Source organism: Agrilus planipennis, unplaced genomic scaffold (genome assembly GCF_000699045.2).
Source record: "Agrilus planipennis isolate EAB-ADULT unplaced genomic scaffold, Apla_2.0 scaffold335, whole genome shotgun sequence".
Taxonomy (NCBI): domain Eukaryota; kingdom Metazoa; phylum Arthropoda; class Insecta; order Coleoptera; family Buprestidae; genus Agrilus; species Agrilus planipennis.
The window spans coordinates 1-17,396 of NW_020439242.1; the positions used below are offsets into that span (position 1 = coordinate 1).

General features: G+C 35.7%; 1 protein-coding gene across 1 annotated transcript in view; it reads right to left on the reverse strand.

Annotated features, from left to right (window-relative positions):
- Window positions 1-169: 169 nt before the first annotated feature.
- The window catches only part of LOC108742616 (heparan sulfate 2-O-sulfotransferase pipe-like), a gene marked incomplete at its 3' end in the record, with an annotated part of 38,790 nt that continues 21,563 nt past the window's right edge, over window positions 170-17,396 (reverse strand). The window contains exon 2 of the mRNA XM_018477889.1: window positions 170-312. Within this exon, the coding sequence (XP_018333391.1) occupies window positions 170-312 (143 nt within the window). The remainder of the gene's footprint in view (window positions 313-17,396) is intronic.

Consider the following 17,396-nt stretch of genomic DNA (forward strand, 5'->3'; position numbering starts at 1 on the left):
TTATTATTTTATTCGAAGTGACTAATAATTCGGAAGCAGAGGGTAAATCGTTGCGGCGCTTATTATTATTATTCGAGACTCATTTCCGATAGCATTTGACTATAAAATAAGAGGAAATACCTACGCTGGGGAAAACAACACTCGCGAATATAACATAAGGATTTTTTACCTGATAAGATTTGGTTGGAACTGATCAAATCTTCTGGTTGCAGTCTTACTTCCATTTCCCTTAATTTTGTGGACAATTCTCTGGTGTGTATGAAAAGGAATAGTGTAGTAGAAATGGCCATCAACGCAACTAATTCGCTTGTCCTGTAACAAGAGAAAACTGTATGATAATTTTAAATTTACAAAAAAAAAGAAAACTTAACTAAGCACCTTATAGATCGGAACTTGGCAATTAAGTTCAAATATCCGGTAAGACAAATAACACAACTGATGAAAATGCGTACTTTATGAAATAATGGTCATGAAGGAAAATACTTATTGCACAGTTTGATTTGCCTTGACTGAGTTACCGCGAAAATCATTTGTCGTAGTATTCACGGGAAGTGACCCCAGGCTACTTCCTCTTCCGAAAACATTAGGCGGAAGGACATTTTAGTGATGTAACAATATAAGAAGCACCGTTTATTGCATTCCGGTTAAGCAAAATGGATAATCATTATCTATCCGTACTTTTACATCACTAAAGACAGTACAACTGTAGGGATAGATAAACAGGGGCAAAAGATTAGTATGTTTAGATTTGCAGATGATATAGCAGTATTAGCATCTAGCAAGGAGGATATAGAAATAGCTTTAAATAAAATAGAAGAGGTGTTGATAATATACAGTACTGTTGTATGGAAATAAATAAAAGTAAAACAAAAAGACTGGTATGCAACGCAAGAAAACGTAGGGAAAGAGCGAATATAAAGATAGGAGACGAAAAATTAGAAAAAGTTGCTGATTTTTGGTATCTAGGAAGTCAGATAAGTCAGGACGGAAGGAGTAGTAGGGATATAAAGCATAGGATAACTCAGGGCTTCTTCAGGGCTGAAAAATGACTGTCAGTAAACACGAAGAAAGGATTAACAAAATATATGAGTCTTACTAAGATTATCGTATCACAAACTCAATTTTTGTAGGTGTCGCTTAATATTGTTAGTATATTGCATGTTTCACCCTTTGGCCTATAAATTTTCATTCCAGAATTGCTGTTATTCTGCAGTATTAACACCCTTATTATTCCCGCATTATTGTTCTGTTTTTCTTTGCTAAGATGATTCATCGAGAATATACGCTGCGATAGTTTGCCAAAGCAAAATAGATTACGGAATTTTAAAAAATTGATGGAAGTGATCTTACTGATGTACATGCACATGAAATTGAGGGTGTTCATCTTTTAAAAATCCAGCAGCACCAGCGTGAATTCAATTTAATTTCATTCATCTACAAAAAAGAACTTCTACACAAGAAGTATCACAAACGGTGTGGTGGTGATACTTCATAAAACTTTGTCTATACATAGTAGGTGGAGTCGATCTCTGTTTTGTCGAAATTCCAACCACTGTGAACCACTTTGTTTCAGGTAAGAATAGAAAACTAGAACTAAAAAAATATGAGAACATTGTAGAATTTGAACTCGCTTACTCTTGCGTGAAAAACCAAACAGATCTACGCTCTAGGTGTTGGTCTATTTTGAGAAATCGCAAGGAAATTACCAAACAGATCGCGCGGGAAAGTCAGTTATGTTACTTTAAGTATGAAAAAAAGGGAAAGCAATTTTTCCCGTAAACGAGACTTAGCTGGATCGATTACTTTCGCCACGATAAACTCCTTCGAAATTGTTGGACCTGTTAGCAAATAAACAAATATTGCTTGTATAGCAGGAAATGACAAAGGTATGTAAAAAGAAATCTGATTTATCAAGTTCTTTTATTTTCAATTTCACTTTCTTCGTATTTTTCAATTTTTATCTCACCTGCCTGTTTTTCAAGCTGAAGATCACACGATAATGATTAAAATTAATTGGCAATAAAATATAAACAACACAAGTACTAATTGTAAGATATAAATAAAGAGAAAGTATTGTTATTAAAATTATTTATGCCATCGTTATCATGTCGTGTGTATATTTATTACTCCTGTTTTAAACGAAAGTATATCATTGTAGACTTACTTACTCGTTTACCTCTTTTTCACATGCATCAACCGCAATTAACATTAATTACTGCGTGGATTAATGAGAATTGCTTCCATTTTACGGGGCATTTCGGTGATTTCACCTTGGCCATTAAACTTGCTAAACAAATATTCACTAGGGTGAAATACGCGACTCGAAGCAATTTAAACGCAACTCGAATTACATCTATTCATATCTACGTTCCAGTGAAACTGAGGCATTTTTCAGCACATAATGTGGATAACGGTCTAAAGTAATTAGTAAAAAAAAATATGAAATGTATTGTACTAAATACAGTTAATGTCTTTTAAATTGGCATAGGTATAAAGTTTTCATTATAGAAGTCCGAGATACAATAAGAAATAAGTAACGTTAGAATGGTGAAAGGGCTTTCATCTCGAGTGACCGCTTTTTATCTGTAGACCTCGTTATTTATGTATTTATACGCACATCATTTTTTACAGGATCCCTCTCTTGACATATACTATCTTCAATTAGACAACTTTCAATCGTTGTGATAGCAATGATCAGCGACTAACACCTATTATTATCAGCCAAGACGAATTCTACTTTTTCTAAAATTATCGACGGTAGAGATGGCTGAGAATTTCATGGATCTTGACCTTGGGCTGTCCACTGATAAAACCTCCGCAATTCAACGATTATTGATTTCTATCAATTTCCACCACATACCTAAATGCATTCGCCGTTATTGTTTATAATTCATCCCTTATTTTATAGCGAGGCGCATGCACGATTAACGACCGAGTTAATGTTTACGTAATGCACAATATTTATGAATTCGATAAGATCCACCTTCTGCACATGTGGAGACTCATGAAATTTTGAAATACCTATACCTATAATACCTAATAAATCGTCCTTCATAATGGATGACATGCATAAAATTTAATAGTTAATTAGTATGGCCTCGCACTCCATTCGAAGTATTTAAATGAGTATCTACATTCATTTCTTGAGAATTCACTCGTCCCATGAGTAAACCACTCAGATTTGTATGTGCTAAATTGGGAGAATCTTATCACACTGCTAAGTGTCTACATTCAAAATTAAGGAGTCTCGTTTAAAAGCAGACTCGAGCACATAAACAACCTCCTTTTGCTCAAAAAAAAAATTTTTTGGGCGTTTCATTCCCACCAGACACTAATGCTGGTGATAAATTAGTGAGCGGGCAGTCCGTCCGGACTACGCCGGAAGATAGGTCGGAAGGCCCATTTCAGCCTCCTTTCAGGAATCGTGGGAATGGGTGGGTGGTAGCTCAGATGAGATTGACGAAATGAAGACAGAAGAGAATGAAAGACTATCTGTGGAATATTGCAGCCCCAGCATTTGCCTAAGTGATCCACGGAAACCTCAGAGAAAAACATAGACTAAGCAGTAGCACTCTCGAATGCTAAGCGATTCACTAAACCTCTAGGCCGTGCCGTTCTGTCTACCTTTTGCGAGGTCTGGTTTTATAGCTGGTACGATATATTTTGAGTCAGATTTATTTTTTGTTTAGATTATACAGGAGTGGAACCTTCACCCCCTGAAGAGAGGTAGTGTCGGATTTATACCGACTAAAACCCCTCCTCAAGGGGAGATAAACCCTGAGGATTGCTCATCCCCGGGAAGAAATGGAAGGTTGGGATTGGGGAGAGGATTGAGATGGGAAGAGGGTTGAGTGTGAGGAGGAGAAGGTAGGATTGAGGAGGAAAACCGAAGTAGGTGGTCCACCTCTGAAGTTATGGTTCGAAACTCGCGCTAAAAAGCAAAGTTTTTTGGGGCAGAATTCCTAATAAATTAATATAGTTGGGGTGTTCAAAACTGTCATAGTCCGCAATAAAATTGTCGCATTTATTCACTCCTTCCAACTTCTTAACTAGACTAAAGTGGTTGCTAACAGAACGCCTTCTTTTGGTAACGACAGACGTTGCAAGGAATATCGTAAACATAGAAAAGAGATGTCAGGTACACCGAGCGGCATGACCTAGAGGTCTAGACCATTGCTTAGCATTCGGGAGGACGCCGGTTCGATTCCGGGTCCGTCTGCCTTGATCCAAGTTTTTCTGTGGTTTCCTTGGATCACTTAGGCAAATGCTGAGGCAGTAATATTCCACAGATAATCTTTCATTCTCTTCTGTCTTCATTTCGTCCGTCTCATCTTTCTCACCCGAACCACCACCCACCCATTCCCACGATTCCTGAAAGCAGGCTGAAGAGGGCCTTCCGCCCTACCTTCCGGCGTAGTCCGGAGGGACTGCCTGCTTATTCGCATTAGTGGCTGGTGGGAATGAAACACCCAAAAGTTAAGTTAGTTAATGTCAGGTAGGAATTGCAGCGGGCACTAATAAAGATAAACGAATAGCATTACACCAATTGATGTGTAACCAGAAAGAGATATAGACACCATGGACCAGGGTTCAATTTCCGGCAAGAGAGTGACAACAGTAACAATTTTTCTTATTAATTTGAAGTTATGTGTAGTGAATAAAATTAATTTACATTGAATTAACGCTACAAAAATTATTAAAATGTATATCATTAGTCTATTGCAATTAACACTAACACTAGCCAAGTCTTTAATAAAATATCATACTTTTGTACACAATAGCAGAAATCATAGGAAGTTTTAATTACTTGTCACCAATTAAGAATTTCTAATTGTTTTCTTTACTTATTAATAACTGTTTTGTTAGTTTTATCCATGATAAAAAAATGGCGTACATGATTTACTTTTACGTTTTTGGTTTGCACGAGTACGTTTGAATGTATACATAGGTATATATACAGAAAATAAATCAAATCAATCAGTTTCAGCAATTAATAGATAACGACTACAGCAATAGTAAAGTGACAAATAAATTGGTGACTATGAGCAATGGGTTTTCTTAATTTTTTTTTTATAGAAGCTATAATTTTATTTCTGGCAAAAGCAATTCCTTAAGCTGTTAATCATTTTGTGTTGCGACAGGTTCAATTAATGTACCTACACGATATAATACAAAAATTGCCATGAAGACTTTAATGCATTCGATAGTTCCTTGGCATGCCGTACTTGTCGGTGTGATACTGGTTTTCGAAGTCCTACAGTCAGCCGCCTTCACTTTGACGTAAACGGACTTTCCAAAACGGAACGAGGTTGGGTGATCAAAAGGGAGTGTATAGGGAAGTGAAAGAATTGTGCTAAATTTATGAATTACTCTCAATATAAAGTGAAAGAGAACGCTTTCTCTACTGGCCAGTTCGTATGGATATGTTTGCGCATCTCATTTTTTTTTTTTAAGTATTATTAACTCCACTGAAATTAGCTGTCTTTAATGAAATTTGCATGTCAATCGTGTTTGTATATTTTTATGTAAATTAGCAGCAACCAACCAAGACAAGCTACATACATAATGCTACTTTCAGAAAAGCACTGTAGATGGTGTCCTTTCTACTATATAAAATCTATCATCATCATATCATTATAGGGTCGTCAGTCCTAAGACTGGTTGGACACGTACCTCCACTCTTTCCTATCCTGAGCTAATCTTCGCATTTCCCTAAACCTAGAACAGCCCACATCCTTAACTATTTGCGAACAGTAATCTAATCTAGGTCTACCTCAACCCCTCCTAACTCCTTTTTCTGCCTCTAATATGTCTCTGACTAGACCTTCATGCCTGAGAAGATGTCCTACCAACCTATCTCGCCTATTTTTTATTGACTTTCATAGAGTCCTCTGTTCTCCTATTATTTCTAATACCTCTTCATTTCTAACCTTTCCAACCTACGCTATCCTCATCATCCGCCTCTACCACCACATTTCGAAGGCTTCTAACCTATTCTTTTCCGCCGCGCCCACCGTCCATGTTTTGCACCCGTACAACGCGGTGCTCCAAACATACACCTTTAACAACCTTTTTCTAATTTCAAAATAAACCGTTCGCGAACATAGAAGTGATTTCTTTTTATTAAAGGCGACACGATCCTGCGCTATCCTCTGCTTTATATCCCTACTACTCCTTCCGTCCTGACTTATCTGGCTTTCTAGATATCTAAAATCTATGACAAGGAAAAATATAACTACCACCCAGACTCTCAGGATCTAGTAAATTAAATGACTATTACACGATAATTGTAGGTATAGTAAGGACCATCAAAATTGACAAAGTCTGTAATAAATTATCTTGTTTCTACTTGGGACTGTAGTTATTTGCTGCGTTTTGAACACGCCCTTGTTAAGTTATGAAATGCTTCATGAAAATTAAGTCTGTTAGCGACCACTCGATTCTATTTGGTAAGTTGGAAGAAGAAAGTAATTGCGACAGTTTTATTACGGATTATGCCAATTTAGAGCGTCCCAACTATACCTACATATTTTCACCTCGGTTGTTGCGACCTTTCGAACGTTTTTCCGATGAATGTGGTAGACATTCTCAGAGATTATTGAGGGGTTTACGACATGATCGTTTCAGTTAGATTGCTACAGGAAGATTCTGATTCCGTATTCGACTCACTAAGAATCCTTGTTGTCCACAGTTGGAAATTTGTTGGGGTAAGCTCTATGAGCATTCGGGTCAGCCCGGATTTACTAGAGCATCTTCTATTATAACACAATATACATATTGTATAGCTCTAATTAGGGAATGATTAGCATTACTTTTTGATATCTTGTCCTATTTAGAATGATTTGGCCCTAATGTCGATCCCTACCTAAATCACTTTTTACCACGCCCAATTAAAACTGATATGTATATCCTGTTTGAACCCTCTAACGGTACGCTCTAATTAGCTTGATTTAACCCTTATGTAGATACCCTATATGAAGCAGCCCTATTAGGACCAAGTCTTGTTTTATGGCGTCACATTTCTGATCTGGTCCAATTATTTGAAGTCATGGAAGCTAGATAAGGTCTGTAGCCCTAACATATTTTGTGTCCTAATATTTTAACAGAAAAAACCTCAGTACCTTTCCATTTAAGAATGTACCCTTTGAAATGATGTTGTAAAGCATTATGAAATAGCAATACCCAAGAAATATCTGAAGATGGGACTTTAGTTTGATCAATGATTTACCTAGGGTAGGTTTCGAAATGCGATCCACATCTAATACCTACTTTTGGATATCATGGGGGCGAAGTACTTAATGTTCTATACGCCTTTCTTTTATTAAGAAATTGAGAACAACCATACTTAAAACATTGGCGTGATGCTAAGGACTTATAAGTTCAAAACTTCGATCAGCATCCAATAGTTCCGATGAGTTGTTGACCACCACTTGGTTTTTGCTTATTCTTTACTCTTTATAAAGAAAAAAGAAAAATCAAGTACATATAAACTACTACCCTTGCCGAGAATCGAACCCAGGAGTGATAACAGCAACAATTTTTTTTCTCATTAATTTGAGGTAGTTTGTAGTGGGATTGAAAATTAAAAATGAATTTTCACATTAATACTTAGATTAATTTTTCCAAAAATATAAAATTTAATTTTCAAACTAATGCTGAAACTTAAAGGTTTTAATGTCATAGTCAGATATATACAGAAAAATGATCTAAAACATTAGATAGTTGTTTAGAAATACAGGAAGAATTCATATATATATGTATTGTACCAAATTAATCAAAGTTTTCACGTAAATAGTGCTGTCACACTTGCGATACGTAATACTAGTTTGTTTTATAAATCAAACTACGATTAGCATTAAATGTAATGTAATATACGAGCATATACCATTTAATTACATGTATCTAGGTATGCGTTACCCGGGTTGCTTACAATTTTACTTTCTCCTGTACTCTAAATTCCTAGGATATCCAGATCCACTGCAACAGTAACCGCAAAAAATGTCCTCGTGAAGATATTATACCCACTTAGAAAGTAGTTATATTAAAATGCATCAAATTTCCTGTAATAGATAATAATACACTCTTACTATTACCTAACACGACCGTCCCTATGATATTTACTGCACATTTATGCCAGATTTCTAGTAATTAAACAGGTATTAAAGTATACAGAGTACTAACTTCTAGAATATCTTCGGCTGCAGGTGGATGCTGATGAACGTTAAACGGTACAATTATGGCTCGTCTGTCATATCTAGACGCGTACCTTACAATTGTAAATCAATATTTCCTAATTTCACCCACCTGTAATTATGTATTTAATATTTAAGTACCAACAGTGGCTGTACAATGTCCTATAACTATCAAGAATGTAAATTACTACAAACAACATAGAGAACGCCATCTGTTTGGTTACGTGTCTATCACGTAGAGGCTATGCTATAGGCCTACGTTCAGTTCGACAAGTCGATATCTTTATCGATCTTGTCCGGGTGGAGTTGATCTGTATTCTGTTGAAATTGTCTATGGCGTGCTGACGAGAACCAGTGAAACTGATCGCGTGTTATGTCTGACGATTTGGACAGAATACTTACTACCTTCAACTATTTGTTTTATCAAGTAATGGCAGTATATCGCCTCATGCAGACTCATTAACTGTTATCTGTACCAATAAAAGAAACGGATATTCACACCATGTGTATCGTCAGTCCTAAGACTGGTTGGACACGCACCTCCACTTCTTCCTAATTTTTGCATTTCCCTGAAACTAGAACATCCCACATCCTTAAGTATTTGCGAACAGTAATCTAATCTAGGTCTACCTCTACTCCCCTTAACTCCTGCTTTTGCCTCTAATATGTCTCTAACTAGGCCTTCATGCCCGAGGAGGTGCCCTGCCAACCTATCTCGCCTATTTCTTATTGACTTCCATAGAGTCCTCTGTTTTCCTATTCTTTCTAATACCTCTTCATTTCTAACCTTCTCTATCCACGGCATCCTCATCATTCGCCTATAACACCACATTTCGAACGGTTCTAACATCTTCTTTTCCATGTTTCGCACCCGTACACTTTTAACAATCTTTTTCGAATTTCTAAATTAATCGTTCGCGAGCATAGAAGTGACTTCTTTTTATTGAAGCCGACTCGACCCTGCGCTATCCTCTGCTTTATATCGTTACTACTTGTTCCGTCCTGACTTATCTGACTTCCTAGATACCTAAAATCAGCCACTTCTTCTAATCTTTCGTCTCCTATCTTTACATTCGCTCTTTCCCTAGTTTTTCTTCCCTAGCATACCAGTACTTTTGTTTTACATTTATTTATTTTCATCCAATACTGTTTTGTAATATTATTAAAATTATTTGTGCCCACTGCGGTCATTATCCATTGCATCCGGTGTAAAAAAAAATTAATTAAACATGTATAATTGCAGCATTAAGTTCAACAGAGCATTTTTCCGGTTATTATCGACTTGAGCAAATCCGTTGTGTCGATTTTTATGCCGGAATTAGTTGATACAAACGTAAATCACGTTGTTCATGCTCGACAAAGGTATAGCAGGTTCATTCAGTTTTTTTTTTAACATAAATTCATTATATTATTAAATGTAAGCATGACCGCAAAATTGCCAACACTTTGTTCATAATTGTGAAACGAAATTATTTTAAGGCTTCAGCAAAATTTCATCTCGTTTCTATATTAATAAAACGAATTATTTAAAAGTAAAAGCATTGCCAATTGGATGTATTATCTTGGAAATTTGCATGGCGAATGTGTTTTCAGAAAGTTTTATTTAATAAAAATTTTTACATTCTTCTATGTAAATAAATATAATAATATTTGATATAAAATGTATTTATGTACATATCTTGTACAGTGAAGTCTATTTGTACGACTTGCTAGAAAGTTAATTCTTAATACATCGGATCTGATCACATCTAGCGAATTATCCCCAAATAAGCCCCTACTGATTTGTGCATTAGTTTGTCCATATAATACACAAAAAATAATTTCAGTTATTTTTAAAAATGTGTTGAAGCGGCGACTTCTTTTATTTGCTCATTTAGAAAACTAGTTTCACTAGATTCCTTTTAATATTCTGTTCCAATTAGACAAATTACAATTAAAAGTAAGAAACAGTATAAATGTGCGACTTTCTTTTCTCCGTAAATAAAAGAGTCCCTAATTAATGTGTTGGACTTGTAATTAGATATCCTTAAATATTAACTTGTTGCACACATTGTGTGCGTCGATATGAAGAAATCCATAAATTAATCTTCTATAATTAGATATTATTTCCTTTATTACATTGATCTTAAAGCTAAATTAATTACAAAACTAATTAGGAAAACTTTTGAAAGGGATTATATACAGGATGTTTTATACTTGGGGAAAAGCTTGGATAAACTTACCCCCGAAAACGCTTCGTTTAATATTTTATTTTAATAATAACATGGAAAAATTCATAACGTTCTTACGAAATGCAGTTTGAGATATCTACTACAAATGCTGATGGGTGGCTAGTACTGATTTCGTAATGTTTATAGCTAGAATTTTAGTTGTAGCTCATTAAAAAATATAATAAAATAAACTAATAATAAAGTTGAAGGTTAGTATCTGCTTTAGAATATGAATGGATTTAAAATTAGAATGAATACGAATGTTACCACAAAAGGTAATGGCAACAACAGAAGCCTTAGAACCACGTCTGTCATTTGGAGTTAAATTAATTTCTTTTCTCTAAGACCTGTTTCTGAATTCGCCTCCGTCTTTTGTCTTCGTCAATCCTGAATTTAATTGGCCTACCCGTTGATTCATATGAAATACCTACTTATTGGTTTCTTAGCTACAGAACTGAACCCAATACAGAAATTTTATATCAATAAAGTTCACTCATCTAACGACAAAATATTTTCTATACTTCTCATTGTGAGCTAATCTTCTCATTTCCTTAAAACTAGAACATCCCTCATCTTTTTTCGAACAGTAATTTTATCTAGCTCATACTGCTGCTTCTATTATGTCTCTAACTAGCCATTTTTAATGTTTGAGAAGGTGTCCTACCAACCTACCTGGCCTATTTCTTATTGACTTCCATAGCGTCCTCTATTTTCCAATTCCTTCTAATACCTCTTCATTTCTAACCTTCTCTATCCACGATTTCCTCATCATTCGCCTGTAACACCACATTTCAAACGCTTCTAACCTTTTCTTTTCCGTTGCGCCCACTGTCTACATTCCACACCCTTACAGAATTGTGCTCCAAGCATAAATCTATAATATTTTTCGAATTTTTAAATTAATGGTTCGCGAGCATAAAAGAGACTTCATCTCGTTAAGGGCGACTCGACCATGCGCTCCTTCCAAAATAAACTGACCTTTTAGATATTAAAAATCAGCGTCATCTTCAATTTATCGTCTACTATTATTAATAATAATAATAATATAAAACAATGATCCTATATCTGCAAAATTTTATATTGTCTGTTAAAATCCCTAAGGCTCTTCCATTATTAAAAAAAAAACGTCTGCAACATAATCTTCAGGTAGGTGTGTGGATAAAGATTGGGGGTCATCTTATCATTCCTTTACCCAGTAACCATGTTTGCTCCATTGTTTCTTTAAAAAGTACTAGACATGTCATCTACCAATTTAAAATATTTTAGGCTATTATAGAGTTTTTTCTTTTCCTATAAACCTAGAGACTGGTTCTAATTATAAACTTTTTAACTTTCGGGTGTTTCATTCCCACCAGCCACTAATACTGGTGGGCGGGAAGTCCCTCGAAACTACGCCGTAAGGTAGGGCGGAAGACCCTCTTCAAACTCCTTTCAGGAATCGCGGGTGGGAACGACTGGGTGGTGGTTCGGGTTAGAAAGATGAGTCGGACGAAATGAAGACAGAAGAGAATGGAATATTACTGCCCCAAGTGATCCAAGCAAACCACTGAAAAACTTGGACCAAGACAGATGGACCCGGAATCGTACCGGCGTCCTCCCGAATGCTAAGCAATGGTCTAAACCTCTAGGCCATGTCGCTCGGTACTGGTTCTAATTCTCACTGCAGTTAAATTATACGGACAATTCTACGTTGACAAACTTTATGGTGCATTATCTAGATCTGCGTCTATTCTATTCTATACGGTTGTCATACACAATACAACAATAAAAAAGACATTAACATTATATGACAGAAGAATGCGTTTCCACATTGCAACATAAATTTCTACGACACGTCTTCAATTATTTACCTTTAGAACAGTTTTACGCATTTGACCGTGACACGAATTCGAGTTAATAAGAGACGCGGAGATATTATCTGAAGTTTAGAACAATAATTCTATCTGCACACTACTATTTATTAATTAAGCAGTATACTAGATACTTATATACAAAGGTAAGTAAATAGCAACAACGTGAGACAGGTTGTGGGTCAAACGTAAGTACTGTAGCAACAGCGGTCAACGAATTATTACAACAGCTGAGCTGTCCGAGACCTTGTGCCCCCTTGAAGTGCAACCGGTTCATAGAGAATGAACTATGGAGTCAAGATTATTATAAATATATGCATACATGTACTCACTACACCGTTAACTCTAGGAGAGCAGTGTCGCATTTTAAAGAAAACGGTAAAAATATGAGGTAAAAAAAAACTTTAAACCCATGAAAATGAAATTTGGGCAATCTCGATTTCAACAAAGTTAACAATGGAGACTACGGTGAAGGAATAAATCAACCAAAATAGAGACTCAAACACGTGTTTTGTCCACTGCCGTCATTACCAACACAAAACAGTCTCACCGACAGATTACTCTCAGGAGGCTCAACATAAGTGAGCAAAGCATGTGGTAATATTTCCTTCACCAGTCTCCTGTTTCTGATTTTTTATGGACAAATTTAAAGGGATATGTTTGGAGCGCGGCGTTGTACGGGTGCGAAACATGGAAGCGTTCGAAATGTGGTGTTACAGGCAAATGATGAGGATACCGTGGATAGAGAAGGTTAGAAATGAAGAGGTATTAGAAAGAATAGGAGAACAAAGGACTCTATGGAAGTCAATAAGAAATAGGCGAGATAAGTTGGTAGGACATCTTCTCAGGCATGAAGGTCTTCCGAAAGACATATTAAAAGCAGAAGCAGTAGTTAGGAGGAGTAGTGGTAGATCTAGATTAGATTACTGTTCACAAATAATGATCTGGGATGTTCTAATTTTAGGGAAATGCAAAGATTAGCTCAGGATAGGAAAGAGGTACGTGTCCAACCAGTCCTTTATAACTGACGGTTTTATGATGCTGACAGACAAATAGAAATAGTGGTGAGCAAAATTGATCTTGGCCTTGGTCTTGCGAAAAAACTATCTTTATACTAGCAAAACCAAGACCAAGATCAAACGAACAATCCCAAGACTAAAACCAAGAACGAATATGTAAAACTAACCGGAAAATAATTATTTCTGTTGGATTTATGAGTCAAACTATTTGAAGAAACCTTAATATATATTTTTTCTGGAACAAAACATAAACAAAAAATATCTATCAAAAAGCATGCAAGGTTGGACACTCACTAAGTTAATCTTCGCATTTTCCTAAAATTAGAACAACCCACATCCTTAACTATTTGAGAAAAGTTATCTAACGTAGGTCCACCCCTACTCCTCCTAACTCCCGTTTCTGCCTCTAATATGTCTCTGACTGAACCTTTATGCCTGAGAAGGTGTCCTACCAACCTATCTCACCAATTTAATACTGACTTCCAAAGAGTCCTCTGTTCTCCTATTCTTTCTAATACCTCTTCATTTACTTACCTTCTCTATCCACGGTATCCTCATCATTCGCCTTTATACAAAATTCGAGTTACTGTTTTTGTATTTGCCGCTGTGAAACTTTCTCAAAAACCGGTGTTGGAAAAAGATAAAAAGTAAGATGATTCATAACGGTACTGCTTGCGACAAATTAGTTCAGGGTAATAAATTGTAACACTTTTTGTTGTGCTCTAGATGTTGGAAAAATAAATACCATCGTAACTCCACGGTGTAAAACGTAAAGGTTGATAATTGAATTGAGTAGACGCCAACCTGCCATTTTATATTTATACAATTAACAACCAAAACCATTACCAAGTCCGTTACCATTATCTTCTTGGAGAGAAATGGAACATGGAGAAAGTCAGTGTAAACAAACCTTTTGACCGAACAAGCAAACAGCAAGTGGTAATAACTTGTTTCATGTGTCTAAAATCTATTGATTTATTTGTAAATGAAATGTAGTAGCAGAAGGGAATTGCTTATTTGACAAAAGACTCATTGTTAAACTAACATAAACGTACTTGTTCTTTGTTAAGTCAATATTGTTTTGAGTTCAACAATAACGAAATGAAGTTACAGGTTTTAAGACTTGATGGTATTTATGTACTTGAACTATTAAGAAAGTATTCAGTCCAGTTGTACTGAACAAGAAGAGAATTCGTGCAGGATTCTACCACCTGCTTCCATCAGATAATACCGTCGGAAACTACAGCTAAATCATAATGCATTCCTTTGTATCGGAAATTTTTAAACTCTTAATTTGCTTTTTACGTTTTCATGTATTGCAAACTATTTGTAATAAATCACTTTAATTGGACTTCAGGAATATAATCGTGACCAATAATCCTTTTGAATTACAATGACTAGCGTTCAAAGGAAACAAGTTGCATTGAAATGAGTTCCCAGTATTCACTGTTCCATCTCGAAACATTGTATGATACATAAAGGACTAGGGGTGGTCAACCCGCGGTATCTCTAAATATTTTTCGGTCCAGCGAAATTCACCGTAGTTTTGTGGAATATAGAAAGGCCCCTGATTTTCGGTATCTAGAAAGTCAGATAATTCAGGATGGAAGGAGTAGTTGAAAAATGGCCAGCAAGATCATTTGGGTTGACCACCCCTGAGCTAGAGGCATATTACTAGCAGAAACAGTAGCAGTAAAGAGGAAGACCTAGAGGTACGTTCTTATTTTCGACAATTACTTACGATATCCAAACATCAACGGAGAGATAATAAGTCGTCATTTATTTATCTAACATGATTATTGATTTGTTCACATGAATAACGTATCTCTTGGAAGGATGAGGATGATTAACTGTCATCATCATCATAAGGTCGTCAGTCCTAAGACTGGTTGGACACGTACCTCCACTCTATTTACTATCCTGAGCTAATCTTCGCATTTCCCTAAAACTACATCCTTAACTATTTGCGAACAGTAATCTAACCTAGGTCTACCTCTAACTTCTGTTTCTGCCTCTAATATGTCTCTGACTAGATCTTCATGCCTGAGAAGGTGTCCTACCAATTTATCTCGCTTATTCTTTATTGACATCCATAGAGTCCTCCGTTCTCCTATTCTTTCTAACATCCCTTCATTTCTAACCTTTTCTACCCACGTTATCCTCATCATTCGCCTGTAACACCACATTTCGAACGCTTCTAACCTTTTATTTTCGCCGTGCCGACTGTCCATGTTTCGCACCCGTACAATGCCGCGCTCCAAACTTACACCTTTAACAACCTTTTTCGAATTTCTAAATTAACCCTTCGCGAGAATAGAAGTGACTTCTTTTTATTAAAGACGACACGACCCGGTGCTATCCTCTGGCTATTTCGATATTAATTACTAATCTTTAAATAAGTTTCCGGTAGAATTTAACCTCAAAAGACGAACGTGTAGTAAAATATGGATTTTCTGTATTTGCGATTTAACAGTTGTACACAAGTGTTCATGTACTTTAAGACTCATGTTGCAACTCTTTACATTTCAAGATCTATTTGTGCAGCCATGTGATTTTTATCCCGTTTTAAGACCACCAAGATGCCAAGTAGTTTAAATCACGTTCTGCACTTTAATTATAACTTGTAAATGTAAAGCATAGTTAGCGAAGAAAATGGCACACTGCGATAGCATGAAAATAATAATTGTGGATGCAAAACCAAATTTTTATACACACGCGAAAGACCACGAAGTTGAACGACATTAGGTATTATGACAATAATAATAATAATGATAATAATTGAGTAATTAGACGTAAATTTCGTAACATTTATAGCTGAGAATTTTAGTTGTAGCTCATTAAAAAGTATAATGAAATAAACTAATAATAAAGTTGAAGGTCAGTATCTGCTGTAGAATATGAAATAGTTGAAGAAGCAGTTACTAAAATGTAGGTTAACAACCTACCACAAAAGGCAACAACAGAAGGCTTAGAATCACGTCTATCATCTTTTCCGTAAACATTAAACTTTCTTGTCTACCTATTGTGAAACATTGTAATATAATTTGAAAAACTAAAACATTACGTTTGTTTTTTTTCCGTATTATGATTTGGTTTCTTAAATTTTTCGGGTCCATCACATTTAATCTAATTAATACACAAATTTGAAAAAAAAATATTCCCAGATGCAGAACAATTTTATCCTTGGTCATAATATAAATCAATTAAATTAGGATTTCTTTTTATTTTTTAGACATTTAAATCAGAAATTCTTGATTCTTGGTCGCAAAAACCTTTTTTGGTATTGATCTAATTTAAGAATTGTAAAGTCCGTCCAAAATTAGCTGCGGTAAGTGTATATATCCCATCAACTTATTGTAAACTTAATACACCATAAATCAGCAGAATTTACTCAGAAAATATTAGGATTATTAAAGTAAATAATTTCAATTAGATAAAGATTTATGAAATAAAATAATAACTCATTCCCATCAACTATCAATGCTGACGAGTGGCTACTTCCTCCAGACTACGCCGGAGGGTAGGTCTAACCAGTCTAAGGACTGACGATCTTATGATGATGGTGATGATCATGGAGGCGAAATTAGTGAGTTATGACAAGTTACATCCTCACTCAAGCATAACCTGCCGTACCGAGCGGCATGGCCTAGAGGTCTGGAGCATTCGGTAGGACGCCGGTTCGATACCGGGCCCGTCTGCCTTAGTCCAAGTATTTCTGTGGTTTCTTTGGATCACTCCCGAGTCAAAAAATTGGGACTCATTTTGTCCTCATTTGATCTCAATAGAATTTTTAGGGATATTTCAAACTACAAGACTCAAAAGTCTCATTTTATCCGCGGTTTTCCCGTATCAGGACAAAATGAGACTTTTGAGGAGTAAAGATTATTTAGGAAACCTCATTTTGTCTTCAAAAAGTCTCATTCTTTTCTTGTTGAGGTTAAATTGAGGACTATTGCCATAGGATTGCAGACATTGAGAATAAAATGAGACTTTTTAGAATCCAATGTGATGAGTCTTATGAAAACTTATTGAGGTATCTGAGATTAAAAACGTCTAAATGAGGAAAAAATGAGTCTAAATAGTTCATTTGAGGATAAAATGAGTCCCAATTTTTCGACTCGGGTA